At 34.4% G+C, this 15,383-nt stretch overlaps 1 protein-coding gene across 6 annotated transcripts; it reads left to right on the forward strand.

The window, feature by feature from the left end:
• Window positions 1–1,782: 1,782 nt before the first annotated feature.
• On the forward strand, window positions 1,783–9,356 carry LOC18096501 (auxilin-related protein 1). Of its 6 annotated transcripts, none has more exons than XM_052450427.1 (9): window positions 1,783–2,874; window positions 4,009–5,701; window positions 5,780–5,912; window positions 6,004–6,101; window positions 6,219–6,284; window positions 7,234–7,323; window positions 8,489–8,665; window positions 8,782–8,829; window positions 8,948–9,356. In XM_052450427.1, the coding sequence occupies exons 1-8, from the start codon at window positions 2,237–2,239 to the stop codon at window positions 8,818–8,820; spliced, it is 2,934 nt and encodes a 977-aa protein (XP_052306387.1). In that variant the 5' UTR covers window positions 1,783–2,236; the 3' UTR covers window positions 8,821–8,829; window positions 8,948–9,356. The 6 variants fall into 6 exon arrangements, with proteins under 6 accessions (XP_052306387.1, XP_024450624.1, XP_024450626.1 ...); XM_024594856.2 differs by having other exon boundaries at window positions 1,784–2,874; window positions 6,001–6,101; XM_024594858.2 differs by having other exon boundaries at window positions 1,784–2,874; window positions 6,001–6,101; window positions 8,983–9,356.
• The last annotated feature ends 6,027 nt before the right edge of the window (window positions 9,357–15,383 follow it).

Raw genomic sequence — 15,383 nt, forward strand, 5'->3', positions numbered from 1 at the left:
CAATATCATTAATATCAATTCTTGCGGACATACCAAGATCATCACGAATCTAAACCAAACATTTATTCTATCACTAAATCATCTAAATTTGCTAATTGCTCATTAACTAGAGCACTAATTTCCTTACCCAAGGATTTAGTTTCTCTAACCGTTCTTAACCATGGTACTAACCCCATTAACTAGGGAATTCATTTCTCAAATCGCTCATTAATCAGGGCAAAAATCCCATTAGCAAGGGAGTTAGTTTCTCAATTTGCCTATTAATCAAGGCACCAATCCTATTAATAAGGAAATTAATTTCTCAATTCGCCCATTAATCAGAGTATTAGTCCTATTACCCTAGGATTAGTTTCTACAATCTACCTCTTATGTTTTTCGGTTAACACCACAATACAATTAAAGAAAATTCCAACTAATAGTCAAATGATTACTTAGTTTTCTTTAAGGTGTCGAACACCTACCTAATATTTGAGCGTGTGAAATGGTTCCCTAATGCTGATTGGGTTCCACGGCCTCTCCTGTACCAACATAATCAATACATTATTTATTATTCATCTACCATAATGATCAATCTTATTCTCCATATAGGTTCCAATTTCTCACTTTAATCATATTGAAAATTCCACATTCTCGTCATGTATAAATATCAATTTTTTCATTCATTTCCACTTTTAATCGACACGACTTGATACAATTTACATACTACTTAATTTTACCAAGTCCAATACACTTACATATGCTTGGTTGAATTCCTTTTCCAAAAAAAAAATGAATAAAACTCCCCTTTTGATTCTTTATGATTATTCTACTCTTAAACCCTAGAATAATTCAAGTAAAAATATTATCATTTTATTTGAAAATCAAGTAAAATCTAAATAATATTTAACAAATACCAAATTAAAAATTTAAGAGATAGACGTGGATGTAAATTTCTAATCTTGAAATGCAAGCCATACACTCGATTGTATTTAATAACTTTATTTCTTGGAACTAATGTTTCATTTAATGAAACAATAATAATAAAAAAACTCTAAGGAAAGCGATTGAAAAAAAAAACAATTTTAATATAAAAATAAATTAAAAAAATTCAATTAGAAAAAAAAGACAAAAAACATCAATTAAAAAAATAAGGATAAAATTTAATATAAAAATTAAATGAAACTAAATGGTAAGTAATGAAATTGAAGAAAAAATTAATGAAAAACAAAACAAATAGCAATAAAAAAAATAAAGATTAAATTAAATATAAAAAATAAATAAAATGACTCCTTTTATATTTTTGACAAGAATAAAAAAGAAAAAAAAAAAGAAAAAAATCTACTAGAATCTAATCGATATGCTACCATATATACACGGAAAACAACATTTACATGTGCCAAATATTATTTTTAATTAATATTTATATTTAATAAATATTTTAAAAAAAATCACAACCACGCTATCAAGAATCACTGAGGGTCTTGGCCTGGCGGTAGGAGGGGCTTGTCTCCTCCTGCTGCTCCTGGGTTCGAGTCCTCATGTGCACGCCTGTCATCCCCGCGGTGCCTTACATGCCCACTGGGTTTGCAGGGTGTTCAGTGGGCCATGAGATTAGTCGTGATGCGCGCAAGCTGGCCCGGACACCCACATAAATCAAAAAAAAAAAAAAAAAAAAAGAATCACACTCACGCTCTAAATCTTAAGAGTTGGGAGAAGTTAAACGAGGTTTGCTAAACTAACGCTTATGAGACGGGGTAATATACTCGATTTTTGAAACTTACAAAAATAACAATTCAAAAATCCAAAAAAGAAAAAAAAAAGAATCAGGAGGATACATAAAGAAAAGGAATTTCCGAACACCGGAATACAGACACGAACGAAAGAGCAAGAGGAAGGAGGAGAGAATATGATATAAAGCTGAAAAATCCAATTACGATTTGATCCTCCCTTCTTCCACCATCATTCAGGCACCCCAGTCTCCACCATGTCCATCTACCTTCTCCCTTTTTTTTTTTTTTTTTCAGAAAAACAAACAAAACCATCTCTCTCTCACTCTCTGAACACAGCACATCATCTTCCTTATTTCAAATTTTAGTTCTTAATTGACCAGTCACCTTTTCTCTCCGCCTCCGTGTCTCCATGATTTTCTTCATCATTTAGCCACTCCCTACCTCTCTCCCTCCCTCTTGGATCTAGAAAAGGAATAAAATTCAAATCATCCACAGATTCACTGGCACAAAAGATTTAATTCAAATTAATGGATGATTTCCCCGGTTTGTTAGCCCGCGACTTCGGGTTCAAACCCCAAGGCAAATCCGCACCCATGGCTCCACCCCGCAGCACAAACAGTAACAGTACCAATTTTAACCTTGGATCCGGTGGTCCCGTTCACACACGATCCTCCTCCTCCCACAAATCCGCTCCTCTTTTCGACAATCAAGCCGGCACGGACGGTCTCTTGTTCAACGACGTCTTCGGTGGTCCTCCTAAGTATTCAGAATCACGCGGCGGAGCTTCCGCTACAGCATCGTCATTTGATTTTGACTCCATTTTCAAGGAACAGAATCCCAAATCGGCATCGCTGCCGATCTCTGATAAGCCTGTTTACGATGATGATATTTTTGATGGATTGCCTGGCTTGAAGAGTTCGTCTTCTGGCGGTGGTTCTGCGTCGGCCCCTAAGTTTGATGATGCGTTTGGTTCGGTCAGTTCACCCCCGAAGCAGCAGCATCGAAGGCCAGTGCGAGATAGTTCACCGTTTGATGATCTGCTGGGGAATTTAGGTAAGAAGGAGGCGGAACCAAAGAGAGAGAGTGGTAGAGTGGATAAGGATTCGACGGCTTTTGATGATTTACTTCCTGGTTTTGGCCGCATTAGCTCCCATACGGTTAACCGGTACTGATTTTGTTATTATTATTATTATTTTTTGTTGTTGCTGTTTCTGTAATTTGACTTGAGTGATTTTGCTCAGTTAGCTTACCTTATGACGTTTGGTATTGTCTTTTTGAATTTGCAAATCATTCGATTTGCATGTAATTATCAGATTTTGATGATTTAAGTATGCTATTGTGATTTCGATGTCATGGTATGCCGTGCCTTAATGCATTTACAATCATGACATGCTTGTGGACCATTTACAGTGTGTTGTTTAGCAGTTACTTTGTAATTGCTTCAGATTTTTATTTGGCATGGTTGTCTTAAAAATAAGTAGTATTCGAATTTCATTCTATGCTTTTACGGTTGAGTTGATTTTAGAGAGGTTCGTTGGTATAGTGTATTAATGCTCAAGAAAGCTTAGTTGCCAACTGAAGCCATTTCTGTGTCTTTACTTTCTATATGGTTATATTCATCAAGTTGCATCTTGGAAGCTAAATATTAGCCCAACCAGCCTAAAAGCAATGAGAATCTGGTGGTAAAGCATTTTGGTCGGGAGGAAGGGAAAACAAAAGGAAAAATTGAGGAATGGTTAGTTTTACAGTAGCTTCCATTATAATTGGACTCTAACCAGTTATAAAGTGAAATATGAGACGGCATAACAAGTAAATGATGCATTTGCTATGATGTTTGAGTTTGAAGGTGAGCTTAGGTTCTGGGGCTGGTTTCATTCCTTTGCCTTTTCTTTCTTGGAGAGTTATCATGTTTGCAAATAAAAGAAATCTATGTGTTTTTTATGCAGCGGGCAGAGCTCTTGTCTTCACTTTTCTTTCATCCTATTGTTGTCATCTTTTCTTTTTCTTTGCGTATTTTACTCGAATGCCCTTGTTTACTCAAATTAGCATACTGGTTTAGCCTTTTTCCTTTTGGAATTGATTACTACTTAATAAGTTGTTTCTGAACCTATGGAGTCTAGCCATAACTTAGACTGCTTCTGGGAAAAGAACTAATATTGTTTGATCGTGAAGCATGTGTAGTTAGAAAAATTTTATCCATATTTTCCGTCGATTAATATGAGATATCTGTTTCGGCTTTTTGTTTTTTGTTTGTGTTATAAATATCAGTGATATTTTAGTGCCATGCTATTTTTCACAGTTCAACTTCCGAGTCGGGTCTGTTCCAAAAGCAATCTTTAAATTCAGCCAGGTCAGTTCCTGGTGTGATGGAAGATCCCTTTGTAGTACTAGAGTCAACGTCAAGCCATGCAACTTCATCATCAGGGTTGTTCACAGAACCTTTGGGAGAAATTAGTAAAACCGGTAACCCTGGAAACACTAAGGTTGATAGTTCATCTGTAGAGAGGGGAGTATTTGAAGATCTAGATCACCTCGATGATCTTGGGAAATCTGTTCCGTACAAGAGATGGGAGAATAGGAGTCCTTTAAGAACAGGACCAAGCACGGGTGGTTCATATTCCTCTGCGAGTCAAGAATCAGTTGACACATATCCTGTGGAGAATGCCGGGGGCCGCTCGCAGAAGAAAACAACTGATGATTATCACGAATCTCATGAAGCCATATTCAATATGCCTACTGCTTCAACAGATTTTCATAGATCTTTTGGTCAAAATGCCTCTCCTCCTTCATATGTGGATGTCAATGCTAATGAGATAAATTCTTCTCCCAGATCTGAAGAGGTCTCTGAATCATCAGATGATGTATGGCTTTCTGTGTCTGAAATCCCTCTTTTTACTCAACCCACAAGCGCAACACCACCTTCTAGGCCCCCACCTCCAAGACCACCGCGGATATCAAAGTCGGAGATAGGTTCCTTTTCTTCTACAAACTCTAGAAAGAAGGTCAATGAGTATCCTTCTTTCCAAAATTCCACTTCATACTCTCAAAGTCCTAGATCAGATCGTGCAGCAAGGAATTCAGTTACTTCTCAAATTGATGAACTTGAGGACTTTGTCACGGGAAGGACTCAAAACAATAATAATGAATTTGCAGATGTTCTACCTGTTGACGATGTGGATAAAACTTCCTCTGCTGCTGCTTCTGCTGCTATGAAGGAGGTCATGGATAAAGCAGAGGCTAAAATCAGGCAAATGAGGGAGAGGGAATATCTAAAGGCTGCTAGAAATAAAGAAGCTGGTCAGCTGGATAAAGATATGCTAGATGCTCAGCAGAGGGAATTAAAAGAAAGAGGAGAGAGATTTGATCGTGAGAGACAACAGAGGGAAAAGGAGGAGGAAGAGAGAGAGCATAGAAGATTTGAGAAAGAGAGGGAGAGAACTCGTGAAATTGAGAGGGAAAGGGGGGAAAAAGAAAGAGAGCAAAGGAGGCTTGAAAGAGAGAGGGGGCGAGCAAGGGAGATTGAGAGAGAAAGGGACAAGGCCAGACAAGTAGTGGAAAGGGCAACTAGAGAGGCACGTGAAAGAGCAGCTACTGAAGCTCTCCTGAAAGCTGAAAGGGCTGCTGTGGAGAAAGCAGCTGCTGAAGCTCGAGAAAGAGCAGAAAGGGCTGCTGTGCAGAGAGCACAAGCTGAAGCCCGTGAAAGGGCAGCAGCAGGGGCAAAAGAAAGAGCAGAAAGGGCTGCTGCAGAAGTCCGGGAAAGGGCAAATGCTGAGGCTAGGGAGAGGGAAGCCCGGGAAAGAGCTGCTTTTGCAAGGGCTGAAGCTGATGCTCGACTCAGAGCAGAACGAGCTGCTGCGGAAAGAGCTGCTGCAGAGGCTCGAGAAAGGGCTGCTTCTGCTGCCATGGCAAATCATCAAAAGAATGAAAATGATCTTGAATCATTCTTCAGTACTCGAGCAAACAGTGCACCAAGACCTAGGGCAAACACTTCAGTTAGGACCAAAAGCTCTCTTTCATTCACTGATTTTGTTGTGGTATCAGTGGGCTAATTTTCTGAACCTATATTACAGGATCCTTTCTCTGATAGCCAGAACAATCGAGGGTCTGAAGCAGTTAGGAAGACGTCTGTTGGAGCTACATCTAGCATGAGGAAAGCATCTTCAGCAATAAATATTGTTGATGATTTAACTTCGCTTTTTGGAGGTAGTTTTGCAGCTCATGAGAATTTTTGCTCATAATACAATAATTCTCTTTAGTTGTGAATTGGCTGAACTATTTCTGCTTGGTAAAGGAGGTGCTGGATCATCTGGAGAATTCCAAGAGGTTGAAGGGGAAACTGAAGAAAGACGAAAAGCCCGATTGGAACGCCATCAAAGGACTCAGGAGCGTGCGGTATGTTTTGCATCACATGATTTTATTGGGACGATATTGAGGGTTACATCATATACTTGTTTATTATTACACTCATATTAGTTCCACAGATTTTAATTGTCGAGCTTTTACGTCCAGGCAAAAGCACTGGCCGAGAAGAATCAACGCGACCTTCAAGCTCAGAGAGAACAAGCAGAGAGACATGTAAGTGGTTCAGTCTTCAGTGGACCTTTTTTTAGCATTGTCTCCCCTCATGCTGTCTTTAATTCTTTGGTGAAACCTTGGGATGGGTAGCTAGGGTGGTGGGGGAGTTGGGGTTTGGAGTTCAATGACTTTTTTCTTACAGATTCTTTACTGATTTTGCACATCCTATATACAGTAGCATGGAATTTTTATTTTGTCCTGAACTGGGATTTTCATAGATAGATGGTTGTGTCAAAATCTGGTCACATTTTGATTTAACCAGCTTGGGATGGCAGGAAGTAGGCTCTAGCTATCTATAGGTTATCCTTTGTATGCAAAATTACAACAAAAACCATTTGTGATGAATCCAAAATGTCTAGTGCATGCATTGATGTGGTGGTTAAAGCACAGTTCAATAGCTAAACAAATCAAGATGTACATTGACCCATATAATTGAGTCAAAAGAGGCTAACTGCGGTAGCTAAGTAGTTAAGATGTGCAATTATGCTGGACTTGGGTGTCATTTGGATGTTCAGGCCTTGGACAACATTGTTAACCCCCACTTCCTCAACCCGAGTTTGAATCCATGTATGTATGTTTGAAAAGCATGTGCATAAGTGTGATGTGTATTTTAAACTACAAAAAAGCCATTGATGGTTCTCAAATCCAGAAGTGAACCAGGCTGAATCCAGTTCTACTGTATCATTTGGTTCCTGATTTATGTCAATAGTAAATACAAGTTTCAGCACACCAAACAAGGTTAACTGTCTTAATGGAATTTAGTCGCAACAGGTTTCATTTCTTAGAAACTTGACAAACTGTATGTTGTCGATTGAAGCCTAGTTTTATTTTCTCCAGCTCCTTCCAATATCAAGAGTGTGAAAAATGTTTCAAATTGCATCTTGTTCTTTTCTCATTGTTGTTGTTGTTCCAATTGTTAGATGTCTGATACTGTTTAAATTGATTTCAGAGGATTGCTGAAACATTGGATGTTGAGATAAAGCGTTGGGCTGCAGGAAAAGAGGGGAATCTCCGTGCTCTGCTATCAACACTCCAATATGTGTGTTATTTTTATTTTTTGGTTTTCTGATACTATATTATCATATTCAGCATAACACTTACAGGGAGAATAATTTTTGTATACGTTCAATAAGTGGGCTTTGCCATATCCATTATTGATACCTTTTTCCCTGAAAGAAGAAAGAAAAAGCACATCCTTTTATCTTGTGCATCAATATTGCACAGGTTTTTTTGCAATTGCATTTTATACATGGTAGCATTATTCTACATCTAGCTTTGCACTTGCTGATGTCTGTAGTCTTTTCTTTTTCTTCTTAAAACTGATCTGAACCTTTAGGCTTTTGATGTTATAAATAACAGTCCTTGTGGATTGTTGTCTGCAATTGCAGTTTATACATAGTAGCACTATTCTACATCTAGCTTTGCATTTGCTAATGTCTGTAGTCTTTTTTTTCTTTCCTAAAACTGATTTGACTCTTTAGGCATTTGACATTATAAATACCAGTCCTTGTCGATTGGTATCTATGGAACACTCTATTTGAGGTTAGTGTATTAGTGTTTCCTAAAAAAATTTCTAGCCTATTGAAACTGAAAACTTGAAGGAGCTTATGAACATGAAACCTTCTCATGTAAAGAACCTGAGCATGAGGATGCCTTTTCTTTTATTTCTGTCCTTTCCTTTTTTTTTTATCTGTCAATGAAGATGACAAACATGGCTTTCCCCCCTAGTTCACTTCAATCTTTACACTTTACATACGCCACTTTCAGGTCTTGAGCTTTATTCTAGATGCACCTTTGATTTCAACTAACTCTGCAGTGATTACTCACTGCAGTTTTGCTAAGATGATGACTTTATAGATTTGTCAAAATAAGAAAACCAATTTGTATATGTTCTTTCTTTTTTGTTAGTTTTGTGAATAAAAAAAAGAAGTAGAACCCTCATCTAGTTTTGAAGATCCTGAGATGAGCTGTCATAAAAGTATTATTGGTTTTGATTGTCAGAATTCTTAGCATAAATAAAACTTAACTTTTAGCTGTTGCATCTTATCATTTGATCGTTACAGTCTTTTATGAAATTTCTTCTTCAATCTATGACTTTTTTAGCTGTTGGGTAATTGCAGAATTTTTTTTTTTATTGTTGGTCATTCTAAAGTTAAATATTGTTTTCATCTATCCGTTGCTAAAATCTCCTGTACAATGATCAGGTGCTGTGGCCTGAATGTGGATGGCAGCCTGTCTCTTTGACCGATTTGATTACTGCTGCTGCAGTTAAAAAAGTTTATAGAAAAGCAACCTTAAGCATTCATCCTGATAAAGTGCAACAAAAAGGCGCCAATCTTCAACAAAAATATGTTGCTGAGAAGGTGTTTGACTTACTTAAGGTATCTCCTCAATCTCAATCCGGCTAAGGAAAACCTTGCTAGTCTCCTCCTGTGAGTATTGTTGCTTCAATCAAATTTGCTTCTGCTCTGAGTTTGAGTTTCTTTTGTTAAAATAGGAAGCGTGGAACAAGTTCAATTCTGAAGAGCTTTTCTGAATCCCATTGGTAAATATTTTTCTCCAACTACATGATTTGGCAACTGCATGGTTCATCGGCAGTGAAAATGCTCAACTCCCATGGCAGATGTGTTTTTTTTTTTTTTTCATACATATATCTGATGCAGTTGTCGCTTTGATTGATGCTGCTGCATTACATCAGCTGATGAAAGTGGGGCTTAGGAGATTTCTTTTTTAATTGTTGAGAAGCCCGAGGGTGAGTATCTTCCCTTGATTCAGGTTGCTGTAAATAAATTATGTTCCACTAGCATGTGGCTCCTGGAAGTCGGAATGCTCCTTCATGTAGATTTATCATTCGACACATTAGTCGAAGTGACCTGAGCCCATTTTGCATGGGATGAACGTGGTCGTTTTGTGTTAATTCTTTTTTATAATCATTTTTTTTTGTTGGTGGTTACCATTTTAGCTGTCGAGCGTGATATGCTGAGTGATTCCAAATAAGTTGTTGAGATCAAACGATACGGGCTTTGTATGATTGTTGAGCTAGTAACTCTGAGCGGTATGCATCTTTTTTCCTGTCCGGTCTTGCTAGTATTTTTTGGGTTTTTTAGCTTGATAAATTATTTTTTTTAATGTTATAAGGGTGTTATTTGGATGTTCTTAGGTACAAATGGGTCGAATTGACCTAAAAAACCAACCCATGATTTTCTAGCCACCAATAAAGACCGAAATCTGAGTAAGAGGAGACGACATATCATTTTTCACAGCAGAAGACATGTTTGTCTTTCCCAAAAAAAAAAAAAAACAGAAGGGATGACATATTATTTACCCCTTAAAAAAATAAAAGGGCCTAGATGCACAAACCTAGGCTGCAGGTTTATATTTTTGGGCTATTAGTTTTAGGCTTAGGCCAACGTGCTTGATCTTTTTTTTTTTTTAATTTTTTTCCATTTCAATTACATCTTTTAATTTTTTTTTATAAAAAATAGCAGTTGTAATAGAAATAGGAGTAGCAAGGGAAGTAGAGAAAGCACTCAATTTGGCATTAAAAAGGGAAAAATCATTGAGGAAAAGAATTGCGGGATAATTACAATTAGCAATAAGGTTTTTAAATTAATAAAAAGGTAATTTTGCATCGATTTTGCTTCAAAAATTAGTATGAAAAGGGATTGAAGGGGAGATATTCAGTACACCAAACAAAAGATCATTTGCCTTCTTTTATACTATTTTCTTAGCTTCTTTTCTTTTTCTCTAGTTTTGCCTATTTTTTGGCTTATTTTTTCGACTTGTTTTCTAGATGTTTTAGAGCTTAGATTCTTGTCTTTTATGAAGAGATTTTGAGTTATATTCCTTTGAGTTTATGGACCTTGTTTAGAAGTTCAATTAAAAAACATGGTGTTGTTTGATTTCTGGGAAGCTTATTGACATCATTCTATTTGTATCAAGTAAGAAGCAATAAAGTCTTAAGAAAAAATGATTGATTCTTGACATAACAAGTTTTAAATTGAATTATATTCTAAGTGCTTCAACAAATAAACACTTTACATTGTTTTAATTTTAAGTATAATATTACATTATATGCTTCATGCACGCTAGGATTTTGTTTTTATCTCTATTGTAAGATTACATTGAGTATATAAATTGCATGCTATCTAAACTAAACTATAGATCTAAAACAACAATATTAAGGCTTTAACACTAGTTTTTGTTTAGTTTATACTTTTTTTTGCAAACTAGTTTAATATTTTAAAAGGTTACTAGCAACTCAAATTTTAAGTTAAAATTTAATATTTATCTAGTTTGTTATATTCATGCAATTTATTAAAATCATATTGAAATAATTAGTTATTAAACTTTGTTTACTTGTGTGGTTGTTTTACATATTTAAATTAGTTGTCTCATACTTGCATATGAGAAACCAAGATTTTTAATTATATATTTTTCTTTTGCTATTGTTTATATAGAAAATAATTATGACTTCAACTCAATATGTGATTTTAGCAACTAATGTTGATTCAGCAAGTATTACTTTAGTACAGAGGATTTCACCATCACCTTTGTTGATGCATGGTGAGAAACTAGAAAAGTTCAATGGATTAAACTTCTAGAGGTGACAACAAAAGATGTTATTATATTTGACCACCATGAGCTTTGATGTAAAACCCTGTTAAAAAAAAGAGAGAAATAGACCGACTAATACTTAGTGGAAAACATAAGAGAACCAAACCAAATTAAATAATAGGAATTAAATAATATGATTAGCTTCGGTTAATGGTATCCATGTTGGATAACCGAGATTAATTGATGTGATTAGCTTGAGCTAATGATATCCATATGGGATAACTGAGATTAATTTATATGATTAGCTTTAGCTAATGATATCCATATAGGATAACCGAGATTAAATAATATGATTAGTTTTGGTTAATGGTATCCATATTGGATAATCAAGATTAATTGGTGTAATTAACTTCGGCTAATGGTATTCTCGTTTGACAACTGAAAGAGAATTGTGAAGTTAGCTTCGACTATTAGTTTTTATGTTGGACAACTGGAATGATTTAATATGACTAATATTGATTTATAATGATAATAATACCTGCTTTTGAGAGTAATTATGGATACGCTAAATAAGAATATTAATGTATAAATTACACTTGAGATTAAGGTATAAGAACCGTAGACTAATTGATCATAGTTAGAAGAGTATAATCATTCATGGAAGGATACCCTACGTACTAGGATTTCCAGATAGTAATGCATGTTAATGATTGGTGTTGATTATGGTCCAAGAAATAATGCGATGTAAGGTCGTACGATGATGTAAAGTGAAACGTTAAAGACAAAATTAATAGAAACTTAATAATGAGAATCTATCTATTTAAATTGTTAACACGGTTACAAATATATGTCAATTTTTCAATCATATTATAAGGTATTGTTTATATGCTTACATTGAATTTGATTTGCAATAGCGACGTCTCATAGCCATGATGCTTAAAAAACTCCATTCTAAGTATTTTGGGATAAATCGTGTAATAGTATGATTAGACAATATGCATTTTGTACAACTATGTAATAGCTATGAATCGCCGATAGACACTTTTTGTAAAACTTACAATGACTACTTTCAAAGTCGTGAATGTGGATTATGTTATGATGATGACTTTTAAATTTCCTCCTAGTGACGGTGGTGGAAGGAGACCCAATGGTTGAAAGAGATCTGACACCTAGAAGTTTCAGTTGTATGTCGTCTTTCTTTTCTTTACTATTTTTTTGTTTTTATTCTCCCCCTCTCAATTTCTCTTTAAATTATGGCTATCATGGGTTGTTGTGCCACTAGGGATGTCATGCAGGAGATCATGGTGGTTGGCGAGAGCTGTGAGTGGCCTAAATTCGGTGAGGTAGATAAAGATGTCGCTAGGGTTTTTTTTGTTTTTGTTTGAGGTCTTAGCGGAAGAGAAGATGAGTATGTTTTGCTAGTGTTTCTTTTGTAAATTTCAACCCTTTTGGTGGCTAGGTTTTCAAATGGAGAGGATGAGGGTTTTTATTCTTTATTATTTTTTTTTCTTTCTTTTTCTCTTCATCTCTCTTTATGGTGGCTAGGGTGTTTTTGGTGGAAGAGATAAAGTTAGGGTTTTTTGGTGTTATCCTTCATTCCTCTTGTTTTATACTTTAGCCCCTTGTCCATTTTCCTCCGTATTTTTATTTTTTATTTTCTCATTTTTTTTTTGGGTTTTGTGTTTTTTATTCAAAAAACAACATCAATGTCAATTTGATAAGAAAAATAATCAAGAATTATGAAATGGATGCATTAATGGGTGAAATGCGACTAAACATGTTTTTGAATTTTGATTTTTCTAAAACACGTTGAAAATTACAAAATGCGAATGCGTCAAAAATATATTTTTTAATTCTTTAATTTTTTAAGAAGATATCAACAAGAGAAAATAGTCAAAAATCAGAAATGGGTGTGCGGATGATCGAAATGCATCGACAACACATTTTTTGAATTTTTTGCTTTTTATTTATTTTTTTGAAAAATATACTAGAATTGGGAGTAAACAATTGGGTTACGACAAAAATGAAAAATACCCCTTGCCTTGAAGTTTGGATTTATTCAAGTTTATAATTATCAATATGAATTAACTCTAATAATTTAATATTTCTTTCAACATTTCTATGAGGATTTTTTTTTGTGATCATAGGCTCGTTACATGTTTCATATTTTTCAAAATACTTGTTCAATATAAAAACTAATCCTAAACAACTCATGATTCTTACATATAAACGTAAACATGAAAGCCAAAAATTAATGGAAGAGAGAATTTAAGCTGAATTAGCATATGCATTATAATTTTAAATATTCAATTTGAATATGTCATCATAAGCATAACCCTTACCTATAGGAATACTTTATTTTTTTAATCACATATTAATTAGACTCTATAGTCTATTTAAAGCCAACCTTGCAAGGAAAAAAAATTGGAATTGAATTCTTCCTCATGGATGGTATGTATAAAACATTCTTTAGAGTTAATACTATTTCATAAGTGAATTTTTACTCAAAACTCTCGACCACCAAGCATTTATGTGGTACGTGAATCACTAAGTATATTTGGTTGTGGCTCTTTAAAAGGAATTTGAGCTTTTGATACGAATCAATGAGCATCATTACAAGATCCATTTGAGATACCAATCGGGCCTATTACAAGGTTCGAAACTAAAAGGCCCAAGAAAAATTGATTGGGTTGATTCTAGATATTTGGGTTAACAAGTTGTAAATATGCCAAACTAGATCTTTGTGGACTATTTAAGCAATATCTGGATGTACAAATTTAATTTTATTGCAATTCTAGTTGGATTTGAAAACTAAACATCTCAAGCTTTCCATCCATATATGGTATGCCTAGTAATTCATCTAGATGAGAGAGAACAACATATTTAAAGTCAACCTAGAAGTTGTTATAATGGTTTTACTATTTGTTTCCTTATGATTTATGGACTTCTTATTTAGCAAGAATTTATTTTCTATAAAAAAAAGCATAGGTGGTAGCAATTGAGATTATTTTGGCAAGGGTTTCCATAACTTGTGTTTCCTTTTATTTTATGGATTTTTCTCTTTGACAATGTTTCCTTATTATTCAAAGACGTTAGAGTTGGTTTCGAGTTTATTTTTTTCAATATACAATTTTATGCTAATAAACATAACTTTCAATCTGACTATTGAATTAGGATGAGATTTTACTAAGCATTTCTAGAGGTCCTTTTTTATACTGGGTTAAAATTTAAAATCAATTGAATATTGGGAAGGCCTTACAATAAGGTCCAATAGCCACTATGCGGAAATTACATTAGTTTCTTAGTTGATTTAAGATTCTTTTTTCTATTTTATTGAGAACTATTTTGTTATTTTTTCAGCCTTATTTAAAACATTTTACCTAGTATAAATAAGGTTATTTAGCTTGTATTTAGGTTTTTTGTTTTTTTTAAAAGAGACAGATTGATTATTTAATATAAAACTAGTGTGTGAGAGTTTTTTTTACTTTTGGTTCTCTATAGAACTACTTTGTATATTGAATAATTAACCAAGCTTCATGGTGTCTTTTATAGTTCTCATTCATGTTTTTTTTTTATAGGTGTTAGGTGGAGGTCGGTTACATATAATCTTGATGTCTTAGTTCAAATTATCGTTGTGTCAAGCTCAATTATAAGCCTGAATTTAGCTTTTCTAGGAATGGTTGATTTGATTGTGAATTCTTGGATCTTTATATCCACAAGGTTCACATCAGTAGATATTAGAACAAGGCTCTAAAACTAAGTTATATCCTTTTGTCTTTTAATTTTTGTGTTATTTCATTGTTGTTGTAATTCTATCTAGACTTGCAGCATTATATAAAAAAGGTTCCAATTTTATTTTTGACAATTTTAAAAAATAAATAAGAAAGATTGAATTTATAAAATCAGGTTAATATGTCTTTCAAAAGCGAGTCAACATCCAAACAAGGTGATGATTCGAGGTCAAATCCTTTTGAGGAAAGATGAAATGATGTGAATTAGTGAGTATCACTAAAAGATCTATTAGAAGTAACAATTGAACCTATTACAAGATTTAAAACTAAGAGGATCCAAGAAAAATTAAATGGGCTGGTTCTGGATATTTAGGTTAACAAGTTGCAAATCTACCAGAGACCTTCGTGTACTGTTTAGGCTTTATTTGGAGCTATTAGGGCAATTGTGCTACGATTCTAGTTGGGTTGGAAATTAGTCATCTCAATCTTTCCATCCATATATGTTATGCCTAGTAATTCATCTAAATGAGAGAGAAGTGTTTGAAGTTAGGCTAAAAGTTGTTATACGAGTTTTGCTTTTTGTTTCCATATGATTTATGGACTTTTTATTTAACAAGGATTCCTTTGCTACAAGGAAAGTATAGGTGGTAGCAATTGGAATTATTTTGGCAAGGGTCTCTATGTTAACAACTTATGTTTCCTTTTGTTTTGTGGATTTTCTCTTTGGCAGAGTTTTCTTATCATTCAAGGACACTAGAGCTGGTTTTGTGCTTATTTTTTCTAATGCACAATTTTATACTAACAACATATA

This window comes from Populus trichocarpa, chromosome 2, assembly GCF_000002775.5.
Source record: "Populus trichocarpa isolate Nisqually-1 chromosome 2, P.trichocarpa_v4.1, whole genome shotgun sequence".
Lineage (NCBI taxonomy): Eukaryota > Viridiplantae > Streptophyta > Magnoliopsida > Malpighiales > Salicaceae > Populus > Populus trichocarpa.